Source organism: Sminthopsis crassicaudata, chromosome 4 (genome assembly GCF_048593235.1).
Source record: "Sminthopsis crassicaudata isolate SCR6 chromosome 4, ASM4859323v1, whole genome shotgun sequence".
NCBI classification, from domain to species: domain Eukaryota; kingdom Metazoa; phylum Chordata; class Mammalia; order Dasyuromorphia; family Dasyuridae; genus Sminthopsis; species Sminthopsis crassicaudata.
In genome coordinates, this window is record NC_133620.1 from 355,170,914 (window position 1) to 355,192,725 (window position 21,812).

General features: G+C 36.9%; 1 protein-coding gene and 1 long non-coding RNA gene across 5 annotated transcripts in view; one reads left to right on the plus strand and one right to left on the minus strand.

Annotated features, from left to right (window-relative positions):
* Positions 1 to 14,696: 14,696 nt before the first annotated feature.
* LOC141539260 (uncharacterized) lies at positions 14,697 to 20,549 on the minus strand. The gene is made up of 4 exons (XR_012481244.1): positions 20,205 to 20,549; positions 18,370 to 18,506; positions 18,071 to 18,181; positions 14,697 to 15,994 (listed from the first exon to the last, which is right to left on the minus strand). It is a non-coding gene; the product is annotated as an uncharacterized LOC141539260 (long non-coding RNA).
* Positions 15,174 to 21,812, plus strand: part of MYCBPAP (MYCBP associated protein) — a 35,265-nt gene continuing 28,626 nt past the window's right edge. For 2 of the 4 annotated variants that reach the window (XR_012481243.1, XM_074261743.1), the window contains exon 1: positions 15,396 to 15,580. Coding sequence is in view for 2 of the 4 variants with exons in the window: in XM_074261743.1 (XP_074117844.1) it covers positions 15,538 to 15,580 (43 nt within the window). In the remaining 2 variants the exon portion in view is untranslated. Of the gene's footprint in view, positions 15,311 to 15,394; positions 15,581 to 21,812 lie in introns of those variants that run through there. The other 2 variants (XM_074261745.1, XM_074261744.1) reach the window with 2 other exon arrangements.

The following is a 21,812-nucleotide window of genomic DNA, read 5'->3' on the forward strand; positions in this document are numbered from 1 at the left end:
CATCACATGCTCTTAGCTCTGTTCCCTCTTGTAGCTGCTACACATTATCTAGTAGGAATAGTTCAGGTTTGAAGCTGTCAACATCTGTCTGAGCTATCTAGTCCCTGTTTTCTCTTTGTAGGAGCCTAGATTTAGAGAGATGGAAACTTTAGAAATTTAGTCTTATAATAATTTCAAAGATTTTAGACCAGAAGCTACATGAGCATTGAAACACTGAGAGCTGGTATTTGTGGCCCACAGAAAAAATCTTCTCCACTTTTGCTGTCATCCTAGTGGATGAAACTAAATAGTAAAGAAGAGACTTGTGATTCCAGGAATCCTGGTATTTGTGAAGAGAGTTCTAGATCATTAGAAAAAAAAATTCTGTCCTTCAGCAGGCTGGAGGAGAAAGAAGTGGAGATAGAGGAAGTAATTGGGTACAAGAAGATTATAGGGGTGGAAGGAAGGGCTCCTTACCTCCAGAATGACTCATGCCAATGGCTCCTTTCATTTTCCTTCAAACAGGTTAAACACGTACAAACCATTACATAGGTGACTGGCCCACTAGGAGAAGGAGTTGCCCAGCAAATGATAGCTGCAACTAGTAAGTCAAGTAAGAATCCTACCTATGTCTATTTCCTTCACTCCCAAATAACTTTTTCACTTCCCCTAAATTCCGGATTAAGTATTCTCCTCTGCCTATTGCCTCTCACGACACACCAAGTCTGAAGTACTCCCTTGCTCTTCATACCAGCTGGTTAGATAGTAAAAAGAATACTCTGAAGAAAAAAGACCATAAAAATAGGAAAGAACCCCACAAAAATATTTATAACAGCTCTTTTTGTGGTGGCAAAATATTAGAAATTGAGGGGATACCCACACTTGAGAAATGGCTGAACAAGTTGTAGTATTTGAATGTATTAGAATACTATTGTGCTATAAGAAATGAAGAGCAGGCAGATTTCAGAAAACCTGGAAAGACTTCTATGAACTAATGTTGATTGATGTGAGCAAAATCAGGAGAACACTGTACACAGTAACAGCAACTTTGTAATGATGATCAACTATGAATGGCTTAGCTATTCTCAGCAATACAATAGCCCAGGACAATTCCAAAAGCCTGTGATAGAAAATATGATCCATGTTCAGAGAAAGTACTATGGTGTCTAGATGCAGATGGCAGCATACTATTTTCAATTTTTTTTCTTTCTCATGGTTTTTCCTTTTTGTTCTGATTCTTCTTTCACAACGTGAACTACTTTTTAGCCATGGGCAACATTTTACCAATTGATTATGTATTGGGCCATAAAAAATTTCACCCTAAATCAGAAAAATCAAGAATTTGTTGACCAAAATGCAATAAAATCATATTCAATAAATGGCCTTTGAATAAAGAATCAAAAAACAGTCAAAAACTAAATAACTTAATCCTAAAGAATGGTGGGACAAAGAACAAATTGATGGGTCATAAAGAAAGTTTCATCAAAGAACTTAACAATAATGACATAACATACCACATCTTGTGGAATGAAGTTAAAGCAGTCCTTAGAGGAAAATTTCTATGAATGTTTTCATCAACAAAAGAGAGAAAGAATAAATCAATGAATAGGGTAAATTCACTAATTTAATGTTGGTAGGTACTATGAACTAGTCCAACCATTCTGGAGAGCAATTTAGAACTGTACTCCCCAAGTCACTAAAATGTTGCATACTCATTTACCCAGAGATTATAACTGCTAGTCATGCACCCAAAGGAATTATATAGAAGAAGAAAAAGGACCCATATGTGCAAAAATATTTGCAGCAGTTCATTTTGTAGTGTAAAAATTAAGGGGATGCCTATCTATAAGGGAATGGCTAAGTAAATTATGGCATATGGAAATTATGACATATGGAAATGGAATATTACTGCATCACAAGAAATAACACAATGGACAGTTTTACAGAAAACTTGGAAGAGCTATTTTGAATTAATTCAGAATGAAAGAATTAATTCAGAACCAACAGAATAATTTGTATAAAAACTGTGTTTTAAGAAAAAACAACTTTGGAAAACTTTATAACTGATTGATATAATGACAAACCACGATTCCAGAGGATCAAAGATGAAGCCTATTACCCACCTCTTCACAGAGAGGTGATGGATTCAAAAGGCATAATGATACATACATTTTTAGACCTAGTTAATGAGGATATTTGGTTTGCTTGACTATGCCTATTTGTTATTATCATTTTAAAAATTTTGTTCAAAGGGAAGGGAAGAAGTTGAAGGAAAAAATTAATATTTGTTAATTAAAATATATAAATTTAAGTTTTCAAAAGATGCATAGAAAAGTATCGGGGCAGAATTTGAACTCAGATCTTTCCAACTCTAAGGAGAGCACACTAGCCACTATACCACCAACCTGCCTACAGAAATGTGAATCAGATTCAACCTCATGTGGGATATGTAGATATCCCATGAAATCCAACCTGAAACAATTTGCCTCTTTATCCATCACTATTACTCACCACCACTATTTGCCTTTTTCCAGAGGAAGGGATCATGGAACCATCAGATTTCAAATCGGAAAGAGTCTTTTGAGTTTAGCCAGGTGAAGAAATTGAAGAGCCCAAAGGTTTGATCTAAGGTGACACATGTGATAATAGTAACTGAACCAGTATTCAAACCAAGGTCCCAAGACTTTTATTTTTTTTCTGTTTTCTTCTCTTTTTTTAAGGTTTTTAATTAATGTAATTAATTTTTACCAAAAAAAATATGCATTGACAATTGCAAAATCTTTGTTTCAACTTTTCCCCTCCTTCCCCCCACTCCTTCCCCCAGATGGCAGGTTGACCAATACATGTTAAATATGCTAAAGTATAAGTTAAATACAATATATGTGTACATGTCCAAACAGTTATTTTGCTGTACAAAAAGAATCGGACTTTGAAACAGTGTACAATTAGCCTGTGAAGGAAATAAAAAATGTAGGCAGACAAAAATATAGGGATTGGGAATTCTATGTAGTGGTTCATAGTCAACTCCCAGAGTTCTTTCACTGAGTGTAGCTGGTTCAGTTCATTACTGCTCTATTGGAACTTATTTGGTTCATCTCATTGTTGGAGAGGGCCTCGTCCATCAGAATTGATCGTCGTATAGTAGTGTTGTTGAAGTATATAATGATCTCCTGGTCCTGCTCATTTCACTCAGCATCAGTTCATGTAAGTTTCTCCAGGCCTTTCTGAAATCATCCTGTTGGTCATTTCTTACAGAACAATAATATTCCATAATGTTCATATACCACAATTTATTCAGCCATTCTCCAATTGATGGGAATCCACTCAATTTCCAGTTTCTGGCCACTACAAAGAGGGCTGCTACAAACATTCTTGCACATACAGGTCCCTTTCCCTTCTTTAAGATCTCTTTGGGATATAAGCCCAGCAGTCACACTGCTAGATCAAAGGGTATACACAGTTTAATAACTCTTTGAGCATAGTTCCAAATTGTTCTCCAGAATGGCTGGATGTATTCCACCAACAATGCATCGGTGTCCCAATTTTCCCACATCCCCTCCAACATTTTGCATTATCTTTCCCTGTCATCCAGCCAATCTGAGAGATGTGTGGTGGTATCTCAGAGTTATCTTAATTTGCATTTCTCTGATTAATAATGACTTGGATCATCTTTTCATATGACTAGAAATAGTCTCAATTTCATCATCTGAAAATTGTCTGTTCATATCCTTTGACCATTTATCATTTGAAGAATGGCTTGATTTTTTTTTTTAAATTAGAGTCAGTTCTCTACATATTTTGGACATGAGGCCTTTATCAGAACCTTTGACTGTAAAAATGTTTTCCCAGTTTATTACTTCCCTTCTAATCTTGTCTGCATTAGTTTTGTTTGTACAAAAACTTTTTAATTTTATATAATCAAATTTTTCTATGTTGTGATCAATAATGACCTCTACTTCTTTGGTCATAAATTCCTTCCTTTTCCACAGGTCTGAGAGATAAACTATTCTATGCTCTTCTAATTTATTTCTAATCTCATTCTTTATGCCTAGGTCATGAACCCATTTTGACCTGATCTTGGTGTATGATGTTAAGCCTGAGTCAATGCCTAGTTTCTGCCATACTAATTTCCAATTTTCCCAGCAATTTTTGTTAAACAGTGAGTTCTTATCCCTAAAACTGGGGTCTTTGGGTTTGTCAAACACTAGATTATTCAAGTTATTGGCTTACCTTTTACTTTTCCATGTGAACTTTGTTATTTTTTCTAGGTCATTAAAATAGTTTTTTGGGGAGTCTGATTGTTATAGTGCTAAATAAATAGATTAGTTTAGATAGTATTGTCATCTTTATTACATTTCCTCGCCCAATCGAAGAACATTTAATATTTTTCCAATTGGTTAGATCTGATTTAATTTGTGTGGAAAGTGTTTTGTTGTTTTGCTCATGTAATTTTTGATTTTCCCTTGGCAGATAGATTCCTAAATATTTTATACTATTGGCAGATACTTTAAATGGAATTTCTCTTTGTAGCTTTAACTGTTGGATTTTGTTAGTGATATATAAGAATGCTGATGATTTATGTGGGCTTATTTTGTATCCTTTAACTTTGCTAAAGGTGTGGATATTTTTTTAATTATTTATACTTTAGTTTTTAAATTAATTTTATAATTATAACTTTTTTTTTGGCAGTACATATGCATGGGTAATTTTTTACAACATTGTCCCTTGCACTCATTTCTGTTCTGAATTTTCCCCTCCTTCCCTCCACCCCCTCCCCTAGATGGCAGGAAGTCCCATACATGTTAAATATGTTATATGTTATATGAAATATGTTATAGTATATCCTAGATACAATATATGTATGCAGAACCAAATTTGTTGCACAGGAAGAATTAGATTCAGAAGGTAAAAATAACCTGGGAAGAAAAACAAAAATGCAAACAGTTTACACTTATATGGTATGGTATGGATTACTTCTAATAGCTTTTTAGTAGAACTTCTGGGGTTCTCTAAGTATACCATCATATCAAAGATGTGATAGTTTGTTTTCCTCATTACCTATTCTAATTCCTTTAATTTCTTTCTCAACTCTTATTGCCAAAGCTAGCATTTCTAATACAATACTGAATAGTAATGGTGATAGTGGGCAACCTTGGTTCACTCCTCGGTCCCAAGACTTTTAGCCCTATTCTGTTAATACCATATTACACTGAGTGCTGCTTTATTCCCTGTTCACTATTAATATATGGTATACCTACTCCACTCTAGGGAGTGTGTCTAGCTGTGGGACAAAGGACTGAACAAGGTGTTGGGTTAAAAATAAACAAATAGGAAAAACAACAACATATCTTTCCTAGAGAATTAAGGGTGATTGTCATAACATAGAAGACAAAATAGCTGGGTTTGTTACAAAACTGTAATCCTAGCTACCAAGGAGAATGAGGCAGTTGGATCTCTTGAGTTCTGAATCTTCTTAGCTGAAGTAGGCTGTACTTATCAGGTGTCTACACTGAATCCAACATGGTTTAATATGGTGAGACACCCTCCTTCCCCTCTCCCCACTCAGGGAGCAAGGGGCCACCAAGCTGCAGAAGGAAGGGTGAAATAGCCCAGATTAGAAATGTAGCTGATGAAAATTCAAAGAGTAAAATAAGGCCAATGTGTGGTTCCTGCGCCTCCAACCTGGGCAACATAGGGAAATCCATTGTTTAAAAAGAAACTGGGGCAAGAAAGAAGGAAGGGAGAGAGAAGGATAGAAGAAAGAAAAAAAAAAAGCAAGAAGGAAAGAAAAGGAATAAGAGTTTGAGAGCCTGGAATAGTTAAGTTTATGTAGGTTTTGAATTGTATTGCTATTTAATCTCATCTAACCCTGTCTGACTCTTTCTAGGAAGATTAGCAATCCCAAACTCTCTTTGCTACATTTTACCCTTACTTCTCACATCTTTCCTCAACAAATCCAAAACTACCTATTTGTCATTAGGGACAATGTACTCTTTTTTTTTTTTTTTTTTTTTTTTTTGAGATTTTCAATATCTAGGTTATGGGAGTTCCCCCATTTTATTTTATTAAATAAATTTCAATAGTATTTTATTTTTTTCCAAATACATTAAGATAGTTTTCAACATTAATATTTGTAAGACTTTGTGTTCCAAAATTTTCTCTCTTTTACCTCCCCCTTCTCAAGACAGCAAGTAATCTGATATAGTTTAAACATGTGCAATTCTTTTAAACGTATTTCCGTGTTTGTCATGTTGTACAAGAAAAATCAAACTAAATTGGGCCGGGGGGGGGGGAACATTAGAAAGAAAAAACAAAAAAAGGTGAAAATATTATGCTTTGATCCACATTCAGTCTCTATATTTCTCTTTCTGGATGCAAGTGATATTTTCCATCCCAAGTCTATTGAAATTGCCTTGAATCACTGTATTGTTGAGATGAACAAATCCATTCCTGGTGATCATCACATAATCTTCTTGTTACTGTGTGCAGTTTTCTTTTGGTTCTACTCACTTCACTCAGCATCAGTTTATGGAAGTCTTTCCAAGCTTTTCCGAAATTAGCCTGCTCCCCATTTCTAATAGAACAATAATATCCCATTACATTCATATGTGGGAAACAATAAATAGTTCCTATAGTGGAGGAAAATTGTTAAGTCTGGAACTGGAAGTAGTCCAGAGAAGGAGAGCAAGGGAACTCCTGAAATCAGTTGAAATTAGGTAAAACTGGACAGAATTAGTTTGTGTAGTGAAAAAAGTTGAAAGATAACAGTCATAGGGGGGCAGCTAGGTGGCCCAATGGCTAGAGCACCAGCCCTGAACTCAGGAGGACCCAAGCTCAAATCTGGTCTCAGACACTTAATACTTCCTAGCTGTGTGACCCTGGGCAAGTCATTTAACCCCAGCCTCAGGGGGAAAAAAAAAAAAAGATAAAGGTCATAGCTTAGCTAAAGTATGCATGCTTAATTGCTTCATAAACATTAATTTTTCCTCCCCAGGAGGAACTAAGGATCATTTTAATGGCCATGCAATATATATAGTGGGAGAGAAGACATATTAAGGGCTATATGTTGTAGGAGGATTGGGAAAGAATGTTAACCTCGTCTCCCACCGAATGGGGAGATGAGGAAGGGATTTGGGGGCTGGGATCTGGGATAAAAGATTATGCTCTAACTCCTGAAAACTATGTGTGAGCTCATTTTGAGCTTCAGGAACATATTAAATGTTTAAACTGTATCACTCATCCTGAGGTTTTCCATTTACTGTGCTTTCATTTGGGATTCTGGATTTGTTTCCAATACATACACCACAACTTGTTCAGCCATTCCCCAGTTGATGGGCATCCACTCAATTTCCAGTTTCTTGCCACTACAAAAAGGATTGCTATAAACATTTTTGCACATGTGGGTCCTTTTCCCTTTTTTATGATCTCTTTGGGATGCAAGCCCAGTAGATATACTGATGGATCAAAAGATGTGCAGTTTGATAGCCCTTTGGGTATAGTTCCAAATTGCTCTTCAGAATGGTTGAATAAGTTAACTCTAACAATGTATTAGTGTCCCACTCTCCTCCATATTTATCATTGTTTTTTCCTGTCATCTTAGGCAATCTGAGAGATATGTAGTGGTACCTCAGAGTTGTATTAAAAAAAAATTTGGATTTCTCTAATCAATGATTTAGGGCATTTTTCATATGACTAGAAATGGCTTTAATTTCTTCATCTGAAATTTGTCTGTTCATATCCTTTGACCATTTATTAATTGGAGAATGGATAAACTTCTGATAGTGAGAGATGATGATGGGAGTAGAGGGGTAGTAAGTTAAAGGAGGCTCCTTAAGATCTGCTGAGGAGTTGTGATGATAATGGACAGGAACTATTGGGAGGACTTATGCTTTATTTAGAGGATCTGTTTGGCCTCTACAAAGTGTCAGTGATGTCACACATGGGTTGTACCTGGCAGGTGTTGCTGTAAACTGACCTGTGAAGTAATAGTATATGCTTATATTCTTGGATACTCTAAACCTTCTGCCAGCCTGGCAGGACTATACTGTCTGAAGTAACATGCAAAGGAGCAAGCTGCTGGATAATCACAGAATTCCAAAATGTCTTATTTGGACTCAAAGTCATGAGAAAGCATAAATACAGTTTAGTATATCAAAAATAATCAGGCAAAAGTAATTTTTGTAGAGAAGGGCACTCACATTTGGATTGGGGGATTGCCAAGATAAGCTTTGTGTATAATGGTGGCGTGTATTATAAGCTTTAAAGGAAGCTAGAGTTTCTATAGCCAAGTTTGGAGTCAGGAGCCTCATATGTGTCTTAGCTGTGTGGCCTTGGGCAAGTCACTTTAAGTTGTTTGCATCAGTTTCCTCCCATGTAAAATGTGCTGGAGAAAGCAAACTACTTCTGTGTCTTTGCCAAGAAAACCCCAAATGGGGTCATGAAGAGTTGAATAGGACTGAACAACAACAAGGGTTTCTACAAGGAATGGACATTCTAGGCACGGGGACTTGACAGTCTGTCCAGAGATCAAGGGGGGGGCGTGTAGGAGGAGGGATTTGGAATAGAATGTAGAAGGAGAATTTCAAATAGAACACTTGGGTGAAGAATAATCAAGCTTGGAAAGGAAGGATGGAACTAGGCTTCAAAGGACTTTAATTGCTAAACAGACTGGTATTTTATCTATGAGGCACTGGAGCTTCTTGAGCCAGGGAGTAGATCTATGGTTTCGGAATTTCACTTTGGTAGCTATGTGGAGAATAACTCAGAGAGGAGAGACATTGGGTACAGAGAAATTAATAATCCAGGCAAAAGAAGAATTAAGTCCTGGTAGTAAGTCTTTTGGGCATCTAAGTGGCAAAATGGAGAGTACTGGGCCTCCAGTATGAAAGAAAAATATCTCCTTAAAGAAAACCCCAAATGGGATTAATAAGAGTTGAACACAACTGGAAACAACTATAATACAAATCTTGTCTCTCGTGTGATATCACTGATGGGATACTTAATCTAATGTTGCACATCATAATTTATCCATGACTGACAATTTATATTTTGGTCCATTTCCACAAATTGGTTATAAGGATCTTCCTAATGGACAAAAGGCCTTCCTTGATAATTGTGTGCATAACAATAGAGCACCAATGGTTTATCTATTATTTACTCTTTGCTCTTGTTATATGATCAATCTTTTTTTTTTTTTTTTTTTGACCAGTTATATGCTTCTTTGGTAATATCTTTTATAAAAATGTATTACTTTTCCTATATGATTTCTTGTTTTTGATGGACTGCAGCCTGCTCATTCTTACTACCTGCTTCTGAGAGAAGGGGCTAGAGTTTAACCATGCTACAGTTTCAGCAGCTTGGAGGAAATTCCTCTGAGACCCACTGTCCTAATTGATTGCTGCCCTTCTGAGACTACTATTTCAAGAAAGCTCTACCTACCATGCTTTACTTCATTCCCTGCTCTCCTGGCCTAACCAGCTCCAGTTCGTATTCAAGTAAACTCTGCTATCTACCTTCAAGAATTGTTGAGAGGCTCAATTAAGATAATATTTGGTTTTTTTTAAGTGCTGATATATTGTTGGTGAAGTTGTGATTGTATCCAACTATTCTAGACAGCAATTTGGAACTTTTGTCCAAAGGGTTAAAAACTGTGCATACCCTTTGATTCATCAGTGTCACTGGGTCTGTATACCAAAGAGATCATAAAAGAGGGGAAAGGACCAACATATGTAAAAATGTTTGTAGCAACTCTTTTACTAATGGCAAAGATTTGGAAATTGAGGGAATGGCTGTCAATTGAAAAATGAATAAACAAATAGTGATATTTGGATGTAATAGAATACTATTGTGTTATAACAAATGATGAGCAGGCAGATTTCAGAAAAACTGGGAGAGTTTTACATGAACTCATGCTGAGTAAAGTGAGCAGAACCAGACACAGTAACAGCAACATAGTATATTGATCAACTATGATAGACTTAGCTCTTCTCAGCAATATAACAATCCAAAACAATTTCAAAAGAGAAAGAACTATGGAGTCTGAATGCAGATGAAAGCATATTATATTCACTTTGGAAGAGGAGTTGTGTCTTTTCCCTTTAGTTCTGTTTCTTCTTTTACAACATAATAAATATGGAAATATGTTTTTCATGATTGCACATGTATATCTTATATCAGATTGCCTGTTGTCTTAGAAATGGGGAAGGGAAACGAGAAAGGGAAAAAATTTTGGACCTCAAAATCTTATATAAATATTGAAAACTATCTTTCCATGTAATTGGAAAAATATATAATATTAATGATGGGGAGAAGATAAGCTAAATATAACAGATTCTTTTTATAATTTTTTCTGTCCCACAATTTATATAGAAATGTTCATTTTATTAGGTGTGCAATACATTCAGAATTAAAAAAATAAAGAAAATCAGCAAAACCAGAAGCAGCTAAGAAAAAATGAGTGCATGTGAAAACATATGTTTACATAATTGCACATGTATAGTCTGTATCAGATTGCTTGTTATCTTGGGGAGAGCGTTGATAAGAAGGAAAGCATGAGAAAAAAATTTGAAACTCAAAATCTTATAAAAAATGAATGTTGAAAATTATCTTTACATATAATTGGAAAAAATAAAATGTTATTTACCAAAAATAATTTTTTTTTAAAATGGTTTCACAGATTTTTTTTTTTACATATCTTGTCAGGTCATTTGTCATTATTTGTCATTATTATAAAAAACATTTATTTTTCTTATCAATTTTATCTGCTTCTTGTTAGCCATATGTCAAAATACAAATGATTTTTGTAGCTTTATGTTATATGTCTCCTGAATAGAGGAAGTGAGTTAGGATGTATTTTGGAAATTGTCCAAGTTGCTTCTTATCATGGAAATATATTCTCCCAATGATGCTGAATAGTTGCAAACAATGCCAAAATATCAAAGAAAAAGTCACAGACCACTAGAAATTTAATGGTTAGATACATGGTAGAAAATAAAGTCTTTCTGACTCTAAAGCTAAAAGCTAAAGAGTCTTTCTGACTCTAAGAGCATTTCATGAAGCATTTCATGACTACCACCTTCTTTCAGACTCAAATGGAGAGTCTGAAGAAAGAGGAGGAATCAATTCTGATTCTTACTCACACTACCATTAGCCTTGATTTTAGTGCAGCTCAGCAGCTGTCATTCAGGCCACAAATCTCTGTGTAGATATAATCTGGCCCCTGAATTTACCAGTATTACAGCCTCCTGCAGCTGAAGAAGAGCTTATGATAATGGACAAATCTATTTGAAAGTTGCTGTTAATGGATATGATGGGGATAAAATCTGCCTGTATTTCCCCTAATATAGGTTAGACCTATGTCTGCCCCTCATCTCTTTCCCCTGCAACATAATTACATTCATTCTCCTTCTCTCCTGCAACAGGATTAATTTTCCCTGAAAGTCAACAAAGTATCTTCTGAGCTCTGTTCCCTGTTGCAGTTTCCTATTTACCTAAGGTCACAAAAAGTCTTATCCATGTCTCCTTCAGATTTCTAAAATTTGGTGAATGCTCCAGATTGTGCTCTGATTTTTTACAAGAAGGTGAGGGAGGCCATATCTATGGAGGGTGAAACTCAGTGTGCCTATATCTTTGTTATATGTCCTTGCTGTGTTAGGGCTAAGTAAACCTCCTTCTGTTAACTGTTCATTGATTTATGAATATCTCTTTTCTTCTCAAAATTGAACTTGAACTTGAGAAAGTGCTGTCATTAGGATGAGAAGACCCAGAGAGTAAGTGATTTTCATATCTAGCAGATAGCCCCAAGCTTGGAACCTAGATCTTCTGACCCAAGTCCCGAGTCCTTTCCAACTGAGAGGTTTAGTGAAGAGTACTACCGAAACCTGGAAAGGAGTGCTATACTTGGGTAAGGCAACACTGGCAAGAGTCCTGGGTCTCATTGCCCTAGAGCACAGGAAAGATGGATAAGTATGGAGGATATCTGGGTGACAACTAGAAGACTAAACCTGGCCAGGTTGGAATACAGTCCAATCCCCCACTGACTGACCACAAAAGGTGGGCCTATATCTGGTACAGTAGAAATACTTCTGGATATTAGAAACAGAAAAACTAGCTTCGAATTCAGACTCTTACTGGCTTTCCAGTAGTAACAACTAAAATAACTCCTCTGGGCTTCAACTGTAAAATGAGGAATATTTTGTTATTTTTGTTTCTTTCAGGTCTTTCAGGTCAGATCCTATGACTAAATACAAGTCATTTAACCTCTGTGAAGTTGTTATCAACCCCCTGGAATAATTGTGTTTTGTAGATCTTAAAGTGATAAATTTCCGTTGAGTATTTCCTGATCTCTTAATTCCAGTGAATTCCTTTCACTGTCTAAACTAAAAGTTATATAGAATCATTTTTTAAAAATTTTTCACTTTAATAGTATCTTCCTTTTCCAAATAAATGGAAAGATAGCTTTCAACATTTACCTTTATAAAACACTGTGGTTCCAAATTTTTCTTCCCTCCCTTCCATCCTCCTCCCCAAGACAGCAAACAATCTGATATAGGTTAAATATGTTGTTCTTCTAAATATATTTCCATATTCATCAACAGCATTTTAAACTTAATAGCATTTTCCCATTTACATATATAGTTTTCAACATTTAGTTTTGTAAGATTTTGAGTTCCAAATGTTTTTCTTCCTTTCCTCCCTCCTCTCCCAAATAGCTAACAATCTGATATTTTATACATGTACAATCATTTAAAACACATTTCCATATTAGTCATGTTGTGAAAGACAAATTAGAAAAGGAAAAAACCACAAGAAAAAAAAATGAAAATAGTATGCTTTGATCCATAGTCTCCATAGTTCTCCCCATGAATTCAGATGACATTTTCCAATCCAAGTCTATTGAACTTATTTTGGATCACTATTCCTGAGAAGAGCTAAATCTATCATAGTTGATCATCATACAGTCTTGCTGTATGCAATGTTCTCTTGGTTCTACTCATTTCACTTAGCATCAGTTTGCATAAATCTTTCCAGACCTTTCTAAAATCAGCCTGCTCATCACTTCTTATAGAACAATGATATTCCACTACATTAATAGACCATAATTTATTCAGCCATTCCCCAGTTGATGAGTACTCAATTTCCAATTCCTTGCCATCACAAAAAGAGCTGCTATAAAAATTTCTGCATTTGGGATACAGACCCATTAGATGCTGCTGGATCAAAGGGTGTGCACAGTTTGATAACTCTTTAAGCATAGTTCCACAGACAATTTTCAGATGATAAAATTGAAACTATTTCCACTCATATGAGTGTTCTAAATCACTATTGATCAGAGAAATGCAAATTAAGACAACTCTGATACCACTACACACCTGTCAGATTGGCTAAGATGACAGAAACAAATACCGATGAACGTTGGAGGGGATGTGGGAAAACTGGGACACTGATACATTGTTGGTGGAGTTGTGAAAGAATCCAGCCATTCTGGAGAGCAATTTGGAACTATGCTCAAAAAGTTATCAAACTGTGCATACCCTTTGATGCAGGCCGTACTACTACTGGGCTTATATCCCAAGGAAATTCTAAAGAAGGGAAAGGGACCTGTATGTGCCAAAATGTTTGTGGCAGCCCTTTTTGTAGTGGCTAGAAACTGGAAAATGAATGGATGCCCATCGATTGGAGAATGGTTGGGTAAATTATAGTATATGAATGTTATGGATTATTGTTCTGTAAGAAATGACCAACAGGAGGAATAGAGAGAGGCTTGGAGAGACTTACATGAACTGATGCTGAGTGAAATGAGCAGAATTAGATCATTATACACTTCAACAACAGTACTATATGAGGATGTATTCTGATGGAAGTGGTTATCTTCAACATAGAGAAGAGCTAATCCAATTCCAATTGATCAATGATGGAATCAGCTACACCCAGAGAAGGAACACTGGGAAATGAGTGTAAATTGTTTGCATTTTTTGTTTTTCTTCCCAGTTTATTTTTACCTTCCGAATCCAATTCTTCCTTTGCAACAACAACAACAACAAAATTCGGTTCTGCACACATATAGTGTATCTAGGATATACTATAACATATTAAATATGTATGCCATCTAGGGGAGGGGGTGGAGGGAAGGAGGGGAAAATTCGGAACAGAAGGGAGTACAAGGGATAATGTAAAAAATTACCTATGCATATGTACTGTCAAAAAATGTTATAATTATAAAATTAATTTTTAAAAAGTGAAAGAAAAAAATTTAAAAATAAACAAGCACCTAAAAAAAAAAAAAAAGCTTTCAAAAAGGGCTTTAAAAAGGAAAAAAACAAAAAAAAAACAAAACAAAACAAAACAACAAAAAACAAAAACATAGTTCCAAATCGCTCTCCAGAATAGTTGGAACAATTCACAACGCTACCAACAAAAGCACTTATTAAAAAAAAAAAAAAAATCTCATTTGGTCCTCACAACTGTTCTAGGAGGTAGGTCCTTTGTTTGCCCTATTTTTACAGCTGAGAAAACTGAGGCAAATAGAGGTTAAGTGATTTGTCTAGGATCATACAAGCTAGCAATGCTGAATTTGAACTCGGGTATTCTTGACTTTGGGTCCAGAGGTCTACCTAGTTGCCCATATCTCCAATGTACCTTTAGGTAACTTGTTTGCATATTGTATACGGAACTCCATAGCAAAGGTTTGTCCTCATCACTGCAGATTACCTGGTACATAGAGGGAATTTGATCGTTTATTGACTGAATATAAAAATGTCAGCTCGTTAAGCAGATAAGGCAGCAGCTCGGTTCAGAAGTTGGATTTGGAAAAGACTTGGGTTCGAATCCCGATTCTGACACTTGCTATTTGTGACCTTGGATTAGTCATTTGTAGGGAGAGTGTATTAAAGGACAAAATGGAGGGCGAATTGCCTTTTCCCCAGAAGTCCCGAGTTCTGAAAAATGGGGAAGGATGGTGGGATTGGTTTTAGACGGCTTGGAAGATGGCTGTGGGTCCCGGGATGCTGAGGTTCAAAATCTGCCTTTTGCACCTCCCCCAGCCAGGGCGTTGCGTGCCCGTCCGAAGACGTCATCACGCACACTGGTTCGCTGCCCCCGGGTCATGGACGCCCCCTCTGGGCAGCTTGTTCTGAAAGCTATTTGTTGATCGGCCTCAGATCGAAGGCCGAGTTGCTACTGGGCGCCTGAGCTCTGACCTAGAGATTCTGGGCGGCGAGGTCCTGCTCGTGGGCAGGCTGAGTAGGCTCGCTGGCGGGCCGCGCGGGATCTGTGGTGGGCCGGACTGGAAGCTCCAGGAAGCTCTTGAAATCATCAGTATCACGGCTATCGGGTGAGGATGGCGTTCTCTGCTTACGGGAGGGCAGTTGCCATGGAGGCTGCGGTTGCCAGGGCGACGTCAGCTCCCGACTAAACTCCAGAACGCTGGCGCGGGCTCTAAACTCTCTAGCCTAAAGATTCGTGCATTGCGCTCTAGAGCTTGGAAGCTAGTAAGTTGATGCGTGGTCTAGGGTCAAGCTCTAGATTAGGAAAAGAGGTGTTTTCGGGGGTAATCTAGCCATGAAGTCTCACAAGAAGGAATCGCGAAGCAAAACTCCTTTGGGTAATACCTGGGGTCCTCTGGGAGATTTGGTGCTCTGGGTACTTGACTGGGAGTTCTGGAGGGGAGGGGTGTTCTGAAGGGGGGAGGGGGCCTGAGATTGACCTGCAGTTATGGAGGGCTTGAACTAGGGCTTCTTATTGGAGGGGCTGAACTTGAGCTGCAGGCGCTGGGTGTGCCTGAGACGGGAGATATATCTAAGGGTGCAATACTGGGTGATAGAGCTAAGAGTGGGACAGGTGCTGTAAGTTTCTGAGCCAAGGAGATCCCTGCGGGGTGCTCGAGATTTAGGGTGTAGATGCTGTGGATGCCCGACATGGGCTTTTGCATGCTGGAAGGCTCGTGCTGAAAGGGCTCATACTTTCAAAACCGAGATTGAGGATTCCGATGCTTTCTGAGCATATCCATGTTATGCGTCTGAGATTAGAGATTCAAGTATAGGGTTAGTACATATGTTTGGGGGTGGGGCTCAAGATAGTAATATACATAATGAGCTTGAATTTGGGGTTGTCGTTTGTGTTACCTTAAGTAAATGCACATAGATTTTGTGGGGGTCACTATGGAACCTAGAACTAGTTTGGGAACTCGAGGTTAGAGGTCTAAGGTGTAAGGACTGAAATTGAGGAGGGGTTATAGGTACTATTTGCTGAGATGAGGAGGTACTATTTTGGTTGGTGCACGTGTTATGCAGATAACAGTTCATAACTATTTGGAGCTATGATATTGGAGGGAATACTGGGGAAGCTGAAGGTTGTAAGTATTCAAAGGGACTCGGAAATATGCACACTCCTCCCCCTTTCAGATCAGGCTTCTCAGAGAATACATGACTGCATTTGACAAAGTGATGGATTGTTTGAAAGTGGTCTTCTCTGATACAGAAGAATTCAGTGAAGGGCTGGAATAAGCAGGAAAAAGTTATTTGTCTATGGACTCCCCAGGATTGATTTTGGATGGTTTTAGGGAGAAGAATCAGATTCTAGTGATTCTTAATATATGGAGGAGACATTGTAGTCATGTCTCTTTCTCCTCAGGACCTCTTCACACCTCAGGAAAGCTATCTGGAAATAAATTTTTCTTTAATTCATTAGAGTCCTTATCACCTGAACATCCACATTTAATTATCATCCACTAATTGTAGGTTTCTGTCCTGGGCCTTTTTCTCTTTTCTTTCTCTAGTTTTACTTTATAATCTCATCAGCTCCTCTAGGTTCAGTTATAAACTCTTATATAAATGACTCCCCAGATCTCTATTTCCAACCCAAGTCCCATTCTTGAGCTCTGTTGCATTTTGGACATCCCGATGTCTCATAGGCATTAGGCTTCTCATATTCAATATGTATTATACAAAACTCATTGTCTTCTAAACTTCCCTATTACTTTATGGGACATTACCATCTTTCCATTCACTCAAGCTAACAATCTTGATATTCTCAGTTCCATATAATTTATAGCCAAATCTTGTGATTTTCACATTCACATCAGTCCTTCTACTCTCCTACTCTCTTTACTCATAAAGTGCGCTACCACCTCAGTTGGGACAGCTAAGTGATATAAGTACAAGGACTTCAAATGAGGAAGAAAGAACTAAGTTCAAATCTGACTTCAGATACTAAGATACTAACTGTAAGACTATGGTCAAGTCACTTCAACTCAGGTTCTCCATCTGTAAAATGGATATAATAATAGCACCTATTCCCAGAATTATGAGAATCAAATGAAATAATTATAACTTGTTTAGCTCAGTGTCTGATACATAGTAAATACTATATAAATGCTATTTATTATTATTATTAAAGCCCTCATCATTTCTCACCTGCAATATTTTCCTTATTGGTGGTCTTGCTTCAAGTCTCTTCCCCACTACAATCCAGCTTTCACTCAGCTGTCAAAATGATTTTTCTAAAGTATAGGTTTGCCCTTGTTACCTCCTTCCCCGCAAACCATAGTGGTTATCTGTTACTTCAAAGATAAAATGTGTAGTTCTCTGGCATTTAAAGCCCTTCACAATTTGGCCCTGGTTTCCTTCAGAAGTCAGCTCAAATCTCACCTTCTACAAGAGGTCTTTCCTCTAATTGCCAGGACTCTTTACTTATGAGATTTTTTTTCACATACTTTGTGTGGATCTTATATGTCCGTAGATACTTACATGTTCTCTTCTCTATTTTAATGTAAATGTAGAGATGGTTTTTCCTTTTTTTTTTTTTTTTTTCTTTTTACTGTCACCAGTGCTTAGCATAATGCCTGGCACATAGGAAAGGCTTAATAAATGATTATTGAATGGTTATAATAACCTCTTAATTGACCTTTTTGCATCTGATCTTAGCCATCATCCATCCTTTATACAGCTGCCAGGATAATCTTCATAATGAATAAATCTGTATGATACTCCCCTTCTCTAAAATATAAAACATATTGCCAAAATATGATACCCACATATTATTCAAGCTCGTTGGCTTGGCATTAACATCTCTCTATAGTATGGTTCCAACCTACCTTTCCAGGTTTATTTCACTCACTCGATCTCCTTCATTCTGTGGGCCAGCCAAATAGATCTCATCATTTCATCATTGCCCTTATCACACATCCTCATCCATGATAGTATTTCTGTAGTTATTTTATAATATACAACATAATATTATACATTATGAAATAGAGGATATGCTATTCACATGTATATTATGTATATTATATATTTATATATGTATGTATACATACACATTATATATTACACAACCAAACATAAAAATATATCTTCAACATAAAATATTTTTATATATAAAAAAGCCTCAAACCTTCCTTCAGCAATCAGTTTTCTCTTCCACTGCTCAAATTCTAGTCATCAGATCCAGGGCATTTGCTCATCTCTTTCTACTTGATATCTTGTGATACACTTTTCTTGAAATTTTCACCTCCCTAGGGTTCCCTGATCCTGGAACAGCACAATTTTCCTCTAGTCACTCCTGTTTCTTTTCCTGGCTCTTCCCAGTCCCTAAATCTAGTCTTCCCAGTCCCTAAATCTAGTCATTTCTCAAGATTTCATCTTTAAGACTGTTCTTGCTATCCACATTCTTGACCTTGAAGTTCTCATCTATTTCCATGTCATCACAATCTTTATTTCTATGTGAAATGATCCCTAAATCTGTCTCCAGCATCATAGGATTCTAGAATTATAAATTTAGAGCTAGAAAGAGCCATTTGTTTCAACTGCCTCATTTTGCAGATCAGAAAACTTGAGATACAGACAATTGATTTGCTGAGAGTCCCCCACCTAATTAGTGTCTTGGTTAGGTCAATGAGGGTTTTGGCTAGGTCTTCCTTTTTTTTAATTCATTGTCCTTGCCAGACTACTGGGCACTTTATTGGGTAAAAATCTTTAAGGGTTACTCATTACTGACAAAAGAAAATTCAATTTCCTTAGTTTGGCATTCAAAATCCTCCATTACTTAACCCCAACCATTTCCCCCCCCCAAGACTCTTCACTCATTATATCCTATGCTCCATCCAAATTAGACCACTCACTGTCTTTTTTTTATATATACCTTCTATTTCTCTACCTACCTTATCCTGGATGCCCCTTTGCCCCATCCTCTATGAAAATTTTTTTTTTTTATTAATGACTTTGGTTTATTGAAGCATTACTTTTTCAAAACGGTCTCTCCAGAAGACTCGTTTTTCAGTTAAGAAAATAATTTAAAAACTGTGATAGACATGTTATTGACATGTTTATCAATGTATTCAGTAAGTTAGTCAGCAAGCAATAATTAGGTGGCTAATTAGCAGGCATTTAATAAAGTGCCTACTATATGTTAGGTACTATAGTAAGTACTGGAATCATTATGTTAGCATGTACCACACTAGGCATCTTTCAATATTTGCACTGGAGAGGAGGGAGCTGTATTTTATCTTCACTCCTTGGGAAACCATATTGGTTACTATAGTTCATCTGAGTTTAGCTGCCCTTTGGGGTATTTTTCTTTTTTTTTTTTTTTGGATCACTTTGTATTTTTGTCTCTTGGTTTGGCGTTCTTCATTCTCCATTAGTGCATACTAGTCTTTCCATATTTTTCTGAATTCCCCATATTATTTTTTTAATTTGTATCTTTTGTTTTATATGATCTTTGATATAGTTCATATCAAAGCTCATATCCCCTTTCACCTTTACAAGTTTTTCCACAGTTCTGAATTCCCCATATTATTTTTAAAAAACATTATTATCTTTTGTTTTTATACCATCTTCATTTCCAGCTACATCCTTCCCCTTTCACCCTCCCATAGAATTCTTTTTAATAAAGACCTGAATAAAAAATGAGGGAAAAACCAGCTCAGTAAAATCAATCAATAACACTGTAATCATAAATTATTTTTCGTTTCATTATATTCAACTATTACAGTCTGTTCAGTCTTTTTCAATGAGTGAGTACCCACTTTGTTACCAAGTTTTTGCGTTCACAAAAATGCTATGATTATTTTGGCAAACATGGCATTTTTTTTATCTTGATTTGTATACGAGTACAGTTGGTGATCATTAGGTTAAACTTGCTCTGCCCCTCCCCCCTTGCCTCATTTTCCTTGTTGAAACACTCCATGTGTGTGAAAGTACATCTCACTTGCCACTTTTCTCTTTTACCTGTAACCCCCAACTGGAAATAATGGCTTCCACTTCTAAACTCGTTTGGCCTTAAGAATAAGTTGGGGCGAATTCAGTTGGCAGGGAGGAGAAAGAACACCGGACACCTCGAGCCTGGAACATCTCTCTCCCGCTGGAGTCCGGCAGCAGACTAAGAACTGTCTCAGTTGGGTGACTGCGCACTGGCCTAGCAGTGGGGGAAATTGGCCCTAAGGAAGGGCAGCGATGATTTTGGGACCTTTGGAGGAATGGATTGGTCAAGGACCAAGCTCGGGGATCAGGAAGGTGTGGCTTAAGCCAGAGAGTACTCCGTTCTGGGCAGTGGGAGGACTATCCCCCTTCTCAGTGGTCAGTATGACTGCCACAAGGTTCTAGAACTGTGCCCGATTTTGGAGTTCTAGGGCCAGTCACCGGGTCAGTTGCATCAGTGGACGCCGGTAATATCTAATCTCCCACTATTTTGTTTTGTTTTGTTTTGTTTTTTTGAAGGCTCTTCAAACCCCACCCCAAGTAGAACGTAAACTTCCGCGGAATACATTTCAAACGCTTTTCCAAGTTGTGGCATCCTCCGCGCCCTTCTCCACCAATATAATAAGTTTTTGTTGGGTGGATAGTTTATATATTTATATTTATATATATACACACACATTAGGTATACACACATATGTATGTGTATATATATAGATATATGTATATGTATATATACACATACACTTATATAGTATTGTATTTGTGTGTGTATATATGTACCTAGTGTATATACATACATACATAAAATGCAAAGCAAGTGGGAACACAGTACCCAAGCCCATTCAATGAATATGTATCAAAGTCCTGAGCAGAATACTGCTAGATTGAGTGAGAGATACAAAATTGAGATAAGATGGGTCCCTGCCTTCATTGAACTTATAGTCTAGTACCAAGGAGACACATATACAAGTAATTAAGGGATAGTGATAGGGACTGATTAGTGACAAGGCATTGGTCTAAGTAAGAAAACTCCCTCTGTGCAGATGGGTACCTTTTCAGTATTTTATAATTATAGATAATTGCTTAGAATATCAAAAGGTTGAATTGCTTTAGGTCAGAAATAAAAATTGAACTCATTTTTGAAGCTGCCTTTCTATGGGCAATACACTATTGCTTCTGGAGATATTCATCATGTAAACCAATAAATTGTATATATGTGTGTGTGCATATGTATATTATATCTATTCTAATAATATGTAATGTGCATGTTATAATAATACACATGTGTATATTATATCTATTGTAATGATATGTAATGTACATGTTATAATAATAGCTAGAATTTATATGGCCTTTCAAGGTTTGCAAAGCTGTTTACAAGTATTATCTCATTTATTCCTCACAACAACCCTGTGAAGTAGATGCATTTATTATCTCCATTTTACAGATTGGGAAACTGAAGCAGAAGGTTGAGCAATTTGTCTGTGGTTGCCCAGCTAAAAATCTGAGGCCAAATTTAAGTCAAGTCCTGGACCTAGCTCTCTCTATTCACTGTGCTATGTAACTGATAAATGATAATCTGGGGAGGAGAGAGACAGGACTAACAATTATGGAGTCCTGAAAGATAGCATTTTAGCT